Source organism: Capra hircus, unplaced genomic scaffold, assembly GCF_001704415.2.
Source record: "Capra hircus breed San Clemente unplaced genomic scaffold, ASM170441v1, whole genome shotgun sequence".
NCBI lineage: Eukaryota > Metazoa > Chordata > Mammalia > Artiodactyla > Bovidae > Capra > Capra hircus.
In genome coordinates, this window is record NW_017196431.1 from 1 (window position 1) to 11,991 (window position 11,991).

Genomic DNA, 11,991 nt, shown 5'->3' on the forward strand with positions numbered 1-11,991 from the left:
CACAGTTCTGAATGTATGCTCCTGGCTATGTGTCCTATTGCACAGATTCAATGGCGGTCTGCAAGCCTCTACATTATAATGAACCCTCAACTCTGTCAAGGCCTAGTGACCGTGACCTGGATAATTGGTATCATTAATTGCATGATCCTCTCTCCTATGCTATGAGTCTTCCTCGATGTGAAAACCACCGCCTGGATCACTATTTCTGTGAGATATCTGCAGTGGTCAAAGTTGCATGTGTGGACACCACAGTTATGGAAGAAATCTTATTTGCATTTTTTTTTTTTAAATTTTCCTCCCACCGCTTCTCATTCTGGTTTCATATAGCTTCATTGCTGTAGCTGTGCTCAAGTCCAAGTCTGCAGCAGGGAGACAAAAAGCATTTGGGACCTGTTTCTCCCATCTCATTGTGGTCTCCATCTTCTATGGGACTGTTATCTACATGTACATACAACCAGGAAACAGTCCATCTCAGGATGAGGGTAAACTACTCAGTATCTTTTACTCCATTGTTACTCTCAGCTTGAACCCACTGCTCTATCAATTCAGTTCAGTTCAGTCGCTCAGTCGTGTCCGACTCTGTGCAACCCCATGAATCACAGCACACCAGGCCTCCCTGTCTTTCACCAACTCCTGGAGTTCACTCAAACTCATGTCCATCGAGCCGGTGTTGCCATCCAGCCATCTCATCCTCTGTCTGATCTATACATTAAGGAATAAGGAGTTCAAGGGAGTCATGAAGAGGCTGATTAGAAAAGAAAAACTTTCTGGAGAAACAATAGGACACTAACATCTTTTCACAAGGCATTTCCAATAAAGAAATTGGCTCCATGTAACCTTTAGTTCATTGTGAAATTATTTTAGTAACAGCCTTTACCTAAAAGTGAAAATAATGCCTAGAAAATGTGCTTATATTTTAATGTCAGTATCTTATAATGCCAAGTTGGTTCTCAACTAAAAGTGCTTTTCAAAGTCACTAACTAATGGCCAACAAGCACAAGAAAATATGCTCAATATTATCGATTATTAGAGAAATCAAAATTACAGTGAGGTATCACCTTACAACAGTCAGAATGGCCATCACTTAAAAGTCTACAGATAATAAATGCTGGAGAGGCTGTGGAGAAAAAGGAACCCTCCTGCGTTGTTGGTGGGAATGTTAGTTGAGCAGCCACTATGGAAATCAGTATTGAGGTTCCTTTAAAAACTAAAGATAGAGTTACTATATAATCTTGAAACCCCATTCCTGGGCATGGAGAAAACTCTAATTAAAAAAAGATATATGCACACCAATGTTCATAGCAGCACAACTTACAATAGCCAAGACATGGAACCATATGTACCTTCCAAATGTTCAAGCTGTGTTTAGAAAAGGCAGAGGAACCAGAGATCGAATTGTCAACATCTGTTGGATTATTGAAAAAGCTAGAGAGTTCCAGAAAAATATCTACTTCTGCTTTATTGACTATACCAAGGCCTTTGACTGTGTGGATCACAACAAACTCTGGAAAATTCTTAAACAGGTGGGAATACCAGACCACCTGAGCTGCCTCCAAGAAATCTGTATGCAGGTCAAGAAGCAACAGTTAGAACTGGACATGGAACAACAGACTGGTTCCAAATTGGGAAAGGAGTACACCAAGGCTGTATAATGTCACCCTGCTTATTTAACTTATACACAGAGTACATCATCAGAAATGCTGGACTGGATTAATCACAAGCTGGAATCAAGAGCTGGGAGAAATATCAATAACCTCAGATATGCAGATAACACTGCAGATAACACACTTACAGCAGAAAGTGAAGAACTAAAGAGCTTCTTGATGAAAGTGAAAGAGGAGAGTCAAAAAGTTGGCTTAAAACTCAACATTCAGAAAACTAAGATCATGGCATCTGGTGACATCACTTGCTGGCAAATAGATGGGGAAACAGTGGAAACAGTGGCAGATTTTATTTTGGGGGGCTCCAGAATCACTGCAGATGGTGACTGCAGCCATGAAATTAAAAGACACTTTCTCCTTGGAAGAAAAGTTATGACCAACCTAGACAACATATTAGAAAACAGAGACATTACTTTGCAAACAAAGGTCCATCTAGTTAAAGCTTTGATTTTTCCAATAGTCATGTATTGTTGTAAGAGTTGGACTATAAAGAAAGTTGAGAGCCAAAGAATTGATGCTTTTGAACTGTGGTGTTGGAGAAGACTCTTGAGAGTCCCTTGGACTGCAAAAGATCCAACCAGTCCATCCTAAAGGAAATCAGTCCTGAATATTCATTGGAAAGATTAATGTTAAAGTTGAAACTCCAATACTTTGGCCACCTGATGCAAAGAACTGACTCATTTGAAAAGACCCTGATGCTGGGAATGATTGAAGGCATGAGGAGAAGGGGATGACAGAGGATGAGATGGTTGGATGGGATGGCATCACCAACTCAAGGACATAAGTTTGAATAAGCTCCAGGAGTTGGTGATGGACAGGGAAGCCTGGTGTGCTGCAGTCCAGGGGTCTCAAAGAGTCAGACATGACTGAGCGACTGAACTGAAGACATGGAAGCAACCTAAATGTCCATTGACAGAAAATAGATAAAGAAGCTGTGGTATATGTGTTCTGCTGCTGCTGCTGCTGCTAAGTCGCTTCAGTCGTGTCCGACTCTGTGCAACCCCAAAGACGGCAGCCCACCAGGCTTCCCTGTCCCTGGGATTCTCCAGGCAAGAACTTATATGTGTTCTAGGTTATTAAAATATAGGTTCAGCTCAGTTCAGTTCAGTTCAGTTCAGTCACTCATGCAGCTATATAACTGAAATCAACACAATGGTGTAAATTGACTAGACTTCAATTTAAAAATGGATGAAAATTTAAAAAAAACTTTATTCACATTCCTATTCTATGAACTCATGTTCCATTCTTTAAGGATTTTCTTTATCATTCAGTTCAACAACTTTATCAATAGGCTAAAGCATTTTAGCACTGGCTACACAGTATGAGTAAGATGATTCTATCCTAAAGCTAGCATCACAGAAACATGTGAATTTTTACAAAATTATCTAGGCAGTACATTAATAAAAGAATAAAATGTATTGAGAAGGGCATAATACATCTTAACAGTTGAATCTGGTTTTAAGTATGAACAATATATAACATATACAAAAATCCAATAACATTCAAAGGCAGATAGAATAGGCATTTGAGTGTTTTTATAGAATAATAATGTCACTGCTAAAGTATAGGTTATCTTGGTAAGAGAGAAAAGAATCCAGAAGATAAATTTAAAGCCAATTTTTAAAATCTGTGGATTCTACACTCATAAATGTTTCTCTGATGATTAGTGACTTTTGCTTTTATTGTTTTTTTTTTCTCTTTCAAATACTGCTCTTACTGAATTCTCCCCACTGTCCATGTGAAAAGGGATAAGTTTTATAACTTTTATAATAGCCACATTTTAAGTGTTATTTTTTCATATATGATTCATTTTCCATGGCTACACACAAAAAAGGCAGACATGCAAACATATAGGTACATAAATGCACATACCACTGATCATGGGTTTTATACTGGTGAACATGTTTTCCTGTCTTGTGGCAGGTCTTATGTTCAGGAACTTGAGTGGATTACAGACCAATATATACAAGAACTTACCTTGCAACCATCAGAAGGTTCAATCTGCCACCATATACAACACATGTGCCAGAAAATGTTGCCCCTCCCCATTCTAGAGATTTAAAAGTAATGGAATGCCTGAATGCATGATATAGTCAGCCTTTTCCTGAATTAGTCACTTATCCAAGGAAACATTGACTATCATCTAGAATATCTATGAAGGAGTCAATATTTTATGACTTATTTATGGTTTTATAACAATGTCTGGCTCTCAATATACATTCCATGAAAATTTGTGATTAGGGTGGGAAAAAAAAATCATGTCAACTAATAAGTCAGGACATAGCTAAGTCCACAGTGCTTCTCATCACTGTTCCTTCAGTCATCTCCCAAAAGGTGAATGTATTTTTGCCAGCATATTAAAAAGCAGAGGTATTACTTTGCAAACAAAGGTCTGTATATTCAAAGCTATGTTTTTTTTCAGTAGTCATATGTGAATGTTAGAGTGCACCATAAAGAAGGTGAACACCAAAGAATTGATGCTTTTGAGCTGTGGTGTTGGAAGACCCTTGAGAGTACCTTTGACTGCAAAAAGATCCAACCAGTAAATCCTAAAGGAAATCAATCCTGAATATTCATTGAAAGGACTGATGCTGAAGCTGAAGCTCCAATAATTTGGCCATCTGATGTTAAGAGCTGACTCATTAGAAAAGCCCCTGATGCTGGGAAAGATTGAAGGCAGGAGGAGGAGAAGAAGGCGACAGAGGATGAGGTGGTTGGATGGCATCATTGACTCAATGGACATGAGTTTGGGCAAGTTCTGGGACATGGTGAAGGACAGGGAAGTCTGGCATGTTTCAGTCCACGTGGTCACAAACAGTCAGACATAACTGAGTGACTGAACAACAACAAACATTTTCTGTGCTATTAGACCCATAGTAGAATCTCTTTCCTTCCCATACATCTGCACTTATCCTTCCTATAACCTTATCCTTCCTATGTACCATTGGGATCTCCTGTCCCCATAATTAATAATTTACCTGTATCCTCAAATAATTTACTTAACATTTTTTATACCTCTTAGTGTTATTGAATTGAGACTCTTTCTTGAAGACAGTATTTCAACCACAACTCCCTTATGAGAAAATAATCCACACTCACTACTTCAGAAGTGGGATTTGAGCTATTGGCTTTAATTCTATTTCTAGATCATTCCATCTGCTCCTATTTTTAAAATACATGGATTCATTTGAAGCTCATGTCATTTTAGCTGAGCAACTATCTAGACTAGAATTTCCACAGTGTGGTCCCTAAACAGCCTGCATCAGAATCACCCATGGTGTTATTTAAAATGCTCATCCCAGAGCAACAATCAAATGCTTTAAATCAGAAATTCTGAGTATGGAAACACAAGTACTTTAACTTTAACAAGTACACCATGTGAATCTTATGAATTCTAAAGCCTGAGGAATGGTATACCTTCTTCCTTCATACTGCTGTCATTTACTGGTATCATGACCTCTCTCCCCATGCATTTACATTTTGGGATCAGATGCACAAACTTTTCACTTACTAAAAGACCTGGTATCATTGGCAGCCTATGTCAAAAGTAAGATGAACTTTTGAATATGCCAGCATCCCTGTTTGCATCTCCAAGGTAGATACCACTTTTCATTTCAGGTACTCATTACTATATCCACATCATAAACCTCAACATTCCCTAGAGCTGCTCCAGCTTTACTATCTTAAAGCAATATGTCACAAAACAACCTCTGTCCTTTTAGATTCCTTCCCATTTACTTCCTTTAATCTTAGAATAGAGTGGAAAGATAAAAATGCTTATACAACCATTGTTATCTTATCAACAGTGAGAATTGTATTGTTATTTCTTACAAGTTTAATGTTGGTTTGAGTTACTTAATACTTTTTTAAGGAAGGAGGTGGGAGAGGGGTTCAGGATGAGGAACAGTGCACACCCGTGGCGGATTCATGTTGGTGTATGGTAAAACCAGTACAATATTGTAAAGTAATTAGCCTCCAATTAAAATAAATAAATTTATATTTTAAAAGGTCACAGATAAGAATTCATTTTTAAAATTTGATATGAAATCTCCAAATCAGAAACAAGTGGTATAGTTTATTAGTATAGGAAAATGGGATGGAATAGAGCCTCATACTATTTCCACCTGTACATGCAACAGGCATCAGCAGATGGGAGGTATAGTTGATTAGACAATCTTACAGGAGAATCAAGTTTATACCCTTGATTTCAGTGAAACAAACTAGAGTAGTGAACACTTATAAGTGGTAGATAAAAAAATCAATAAATAAATTTTGGTGAATAATATTCAAAGGTCAAAAGGCATGAGGCATGGTAATCAGACCAAAGCAGGAGTTGAAGAGCAAGTCTCTCCCCCATTAAGAAAATAAATTAAAAATATTTTGGTTAATATCTCTATACAGCTTTGGACAATAAGCTCCATGATGTGGATGATTTTTTGTGTCTTGAAAAGTGGAAGTTGCTCAGTCATGTCTGACTCTATGGACTATACAGTCCATGAAATTCTCCAGGCCAGAATATCGGAGTGGGTAGCCTTTCCTTTCTCCATGGGTATTCCCAATCCAAGAATCAAACCCAGGTCTCTCACATTGTAGGCAGATTTTTTTACCAACTGAGACACAAGGGACTTGGATTTGATAAAAAGAAAGCCATTTCATTATGACAGAGACTCAGAAAGAGGAAAAATGAAGACAATTCCTATAATTGAAGGCCCAGAATATTGGGGCTCAAACTAAGAAACTTGGGTACAGGTTTGTAGAGCAGTAGCACCAGACAGCAGTAAGTACTGACCTCTGCTTGGCAAACATTGGTGTACTGGGGATTTCTAGGCACATCACACATCAACAAAAGACAGACTGAGGCAAAAAGGCAGAAGTAACTCAAAAACTAGAACTACTGGTTAGATTACCTAAGTATTTCTTGAACACTCTCTAAAAAATGTTAGGAGCCTTGTTGGGACTAGGTGTTTAGATGGAAGTAATAGTTGGGAAATAGAAACACTATAGTGGAGGAAAATAGAACAAAGGAAAGAGAAATAATGGAAAGGCATGAAATGTTATACTTAGTCTTTTATTTTGGCAAGTTTGTGTTTCTTTTGTTGCCCCAATGCAACTATATTATGTGCTATTTAATATGACTAATAAATATATTCATTTCTACCATATACTGTGCCTAAATCAGCACCATGAAGAAAATAAGGCTTAATCAGTGATTGATGAATAGGACTGAAATCTCAGCTTGAGCAAAATGCAGCTCCTTTTCTACTACTCTAAGGTTGGGAGGTATATCTTCAGCTTTTTATGATAAAGTTATTTTCTTTCTTAGGTTAAGCAAACATCCAACATATGTCAACATCTTTAGTTATTCTGAATATTCCAGATCCTCCTCCCAGCCTTATTAGTGCCCCCTTTACCTCCTTGTTCCTTAGAGTGTAGATGAGTGGGTTAAGAGTCGGGGTTACAACAGTGTAGAAAAGGGTGAGAAACTTGCCCTGTTCATGAGTATAGTGACTCTTGGGTTGAAGATAAACAGCTGTGACAGTGCCATAGAAGAGGGACACTACAAGAAGATGAGACGTGCAGGTACCAAATGCTTTCTTCTTCCCTGCAGTTGACTTTATTCTCAGCACAGCTTTATTTTTTTTTTTTTTTTTTTTTTTTTATTTTTATTTATTATTTTTTTTAATTTTTATTTTTTTTTTAAATTTTAAAATCTTAAATTCTTACATGCGTTCCCAAACATGAACCCCCCTCCCACCTCCCTCCCCACAACATCTCTCTGGGTCATCCCCATGCACCTGCCCCAAGCAAGCTGCACCCTACGTCAGACATGGACTGGCGATTCAATTCTTACATGACAGTATACATGTTAGAATTCCCATTCTCCCAAATCCTCCCACCCTCTCCCTCTCCCTCTGAGTCCAAAAGTCCGTTATACACATCTGTGTCTTTTTTCCTGTCTTGCATACAGGGTCGTCATTGCCATCTTCCTAAATTCCATATATATGTGTTAGTATACTGTATTGGTGTTTTTCTTTCTGGCTTACTTCACTCTGTATAATTGGCTCCAGTTTCATCCATCTCATCAGAACTGATTCAAATGAATTCTTTTTAACGGCTGAGTAATACTCCATTGTGTATATGTACCACAGCTTTCTTATCCATTCATCTGCTGATGGACATCTAGGTTGTTTCCATGTCCTGGCTATTATAAACAGTGCTGCGATGAACATTGGGGTACATGTGTCTCTTTCAATTCTGGTTTCCTCCGTGTGTATGCCCAGAAGTGGGATTGCTGGGTCATAAGGTAGTTCTATTTGCAATTTTTTAAGGAATCTCCACACTGTTCTCCATAGTGGCTGTACTAGTTTGCATTCCCACCAACAGTGTAGGAGGGTTCCCTTTTCTCCACACCCTCTCCAGCATTTACTGCTTGCAGATTTTTGGATCGCAGCGATTCTGACGGGTGTGAAGTGGTACCTCATTGTGGTTTTGATTTGCATTTCTCTAATAATGAGTGATGTTGAGCATCTTTTCATGTGTTTGTTAGCCATCCGTATGTCTTCTTTGGAGAAATGTCTATTTAGTTCTTTGGCCCATTTTTTGATTGGGTCATTTATTTTTCTGGAATTGAGCTGCAGAAGTTGCTTGTATATTTTTGAGATTAGTTGTTTGTCAGTTGTTTCATTTGCTATTATTTTCTCCCATTCAGAAGGCTGTCTTTTCACCTTGCTTATATTTTCCTTTGTTGTACAGAAGCTTTTAATTTTAATTAGATCCCATTTGTTTATTTTTGCTTTTATTTCCAGAATTCTGGGAGGTGGATCATAGAGGATCCTGCTGTGATTTATGTCTGAGAGTGTTTTGCCTATGTTCTCCTCTAGGAGTTTTATAGTTTCTGATCTTACATTTAGATCTTTAATCCATTTTGAGTTTATTTTTGTGTACGGTGTTAGAAAGTGATCTAGTTTCATTCTTTTACAAGTGGTTGACCAGTTTTCCCAGCACCACTTGTTAAAGAGATTGTCTTTACTCCATTGTATATTCTTGCCTCCTTTGTCAAAGATAAGGTGTCCATATGTGTGTGGATTTATCTCTGGGCTTTCTATTTTGTTCCATTGATCTATATGTCTGTCTTTGTGCCAGTACCATACTGTCTTGATGACTGTGGCTTTGTAGTAGAGCCTGAAGTCAGGCAAGTTGATTCCTCCAGTTCCATTCTTCTTTCTCAAGATTGCTTTGGCTATTCGAGGTTTTTTGTGTTTCCATAAAAACCTTCTCCAGGATAGATCACATCCTGGGCCATAAATCTAAACTTGATAAATTCAAAAAAATCGAAATCATTCCAAGCATCTTTTCTGACCATAATGCATTAAGATTAGATCTCAATTACAGGAGAAAAACTATTAAAAATTCCAAAATATGGAGGTTGAACAACACACTTCTGAATAACCAACAAATCACAGAAGAAATCAAAAAAGAAATCAAAATATGCATAGAAACTAATGAAAATGAAAACACAACAACCCAAAACCTGTGGGACACTATAAAAGCAGTGCTAAGAGGAAAGTTCATAGCAATACAGGCATACCTCAAGAAACAAGAAAAAAGTCAAATGAATAACCTAACTCTGCAACTAAAGCAACTAGAAAAGGAAGAGTTGGAGAACCCCAGAGTTAGTAGAAGGAAAGAAATCTTAAAAATTAGGGCAGAAATAAATGCAAAAGAAACAAAAGAGACCATAGCAAAAATTAACAAAGCCAAAAGCTGGTTCTTTGAAAGGATAAATAAAATTGACAAACCATTAGCCAGACTCATCAAGAAGCAAAGAGAGAAAAATCAAATCAATAAAATTAGAAATGAAAATGGAGAGATCACAACAGACAACACAGAAATACAAAGGATCATAAGAGACTACTATCAGCAGTTGTATGCCAATAAAATGGACAACGTGGAAGAAATGGACAAATTCTTAGAAAAGTACAATTTTCCAAAACTGAACCAGGAAGAAATAGAAAATCTTAACAGACCCATCACAAGCACAGAAATTGAAATGGTAATCAGAAATCTTCCAGCAAACAAAAGCCCAGGTCCAGACGGCTTCACAGCGGAATTCTACCAAAAATTTCGAGAAGAGCTAACACCTATCCTCCTCAAACTCTTCCAGAAAATTGCAGAGGAAGGTAAACTTCCAAACTCATTCTATGAGGCCACCATCACCCTAATACCAAAACCTGACAAAGATGTCACAAAAAAGGAAAACTACAGGCCAATATCACTGATGAACATAGATGCAAAAATCCTCAACAAAATTCTAGCAATCAGAATCCAACAACACATTAAAAAGATCATACACCATGACCAAGTGGGCTTTATCCCAGGGATGCAAGGATTCTTCAATATCCGCAAATCAATCAATGTAATTCACCACATTAACAAATTGAAAAATAAAAACCATATGATTATCTCAATAGATGCAGAGAAAGCCTTTGACAAAATTCAACATCCATTTATGATAAAAACTCTCCAGAAAGCAGGAATAGAAGGAACATACCTCAACATAATAAAAGCAATATATGACAAACCCACAGCAAACATTATCCTCAATGGTGAAAAATTGAAAGCATTCCCCCTAAAGTCAGGAACAAGACAAGGGTGTCCACTTTCACCGCTACTATTCAACATAGTTCTGGAAGTTTTGGCCACAGCAATCAGAGCAGAAAAAGAAATAAAAGGAATCCAAATTGGAAAAGAAGAAGTAAAACTCTCACTGTTTGCAGATGACATGATCCTCTACATGGAAAACCCTAAAGACTCCACCAGAAAATTACTAGACCTAATCAATGAATATAGTAAAGTTGCAGGATATAAAATCAACACACAGAAATCCCTTGCATTCCTATACACGAATAATGAGAAAGTAGAAAAAGAAATTAAGGAAACAATTCCATTCACCATTGCAACGAAAAGAATAAAATACTTAGGAATATATCTACCTAAAGAAACTAAAGACCTATATATAGAAAACTATAAAACACTGATGAAAGAAATCAAAGAGGACACTAATAGATGGAGAAATATACCATGTTCATGGATCGGAAGAATCAATATAGTGAAAATGACTATACTACCCAAAGCAATTTACAAATTTAATGCAATCCCTGTCAAGCTACCAGCCACATTTTTCACAGAACTAGAACAAATAATTTCAAGATTTGTATGGAAACTCAGCACAGCTTTAGCAATAGCAATGTAAGAGGAAAGGATAATAAGCAAGGGCACCACCAGGAGAATAATACCAGCTATGAGTATCTGGATTTCAATGTCGATGGTGTCTGCACTGGGAGACCTGAATGAGGGCTGGAACTTCACACACTATGTCATCCACCTTCTGGTGGGAGCAGAAAGGTAACTGGAGGGTAGCAGGAGACTGAATCAGAGACTGAATCAGGCCAGTCCCCCATGCTAGGATGGCCAGCTGCAGACAAAGTTTTGGGTGCATGATAGTGGTATATTTTAGTGGATGACACACTGCCACATAGCGGTCCACAGCCATGACCACAAGCAGGACACATTCAGTGGTCCCAAGCCACAAGAAGACATAGAGTTGAATGGCACAGCCAGTGTAGCTGATGGTCTTCTCTGGACCCCAGAAATTAACCAACATCTGTGGAACACAGCTGCTGGTGAAACAGAGATCCAGCAGAGATAGGTTGGAAAGAAAGTAATACATTGGGCTGTGGAGTTTTGGATCGTTCACAGAGACAAGAATTATGACCATATTTCCTGTAATAGTTAAGCAATAAGAGATCAGAATTACTGAAAAGAGCATCTTCTCCAAATATGGCTTGTCAGAGAAGCCTAGAAGGACGAAATCACTGTGGCTGTCATTGCAAATTGTGAACATAGCCTCTAGAGCAATTGTCTCTTCAAGGAATGGTTTCAAATGAAGTTGGCTCAAAGACCTGTGATGTTCCAGTACAGAAACAGGAGGAGGGGCAGTATGAATTATTTGATTCTTTTTACTAAATAATGAGATTTTTGCATCCTTATTTTGGGAATACAATGCAAGATTTAGTGATCTGTTTTAATCTTTGATACTCATCACTCAATGATTTTCTTCCTCCTTTATGTCTTCTTCATATGATGCATTTTTAGAACTCTGCATTAGAAACAATATATAAAATAAATATTAAACATGTATTAGTAAAATTAACCTTATTAAATATTATAATATCATTTCATCTTTGCTCTCAAAGATCATACATTTATAACATTTATCATAAAGTTTCGATACACCTTAAAGTTCAACCATATTCTCTTTCAACTTCTT

The 11,991-nt window shown here is 37.5% G+C and overlaps 1 protein-coding gene across 1 annotated transcript; it reads right to left on the bottom strand.

Annotated features, from left to right (window-relative positions):
* Positions 1-6,985: 6,985 nt before the first annotated feature.
* On the bottom strand, positions 6,986-11,565 carry LOC108634981 (olfactory receptor 2H2-like). Its single transcript, XM_018045298.1, is given in 3 exon segments — positions 6,986-7,290; positions 10,886-11,000; positions 11,002-11,565. Coding segments are annotated over 3 exon segments (984 nt in total).
* Positions 11,566-11,991: the final 426 nt, after the last annotated feature.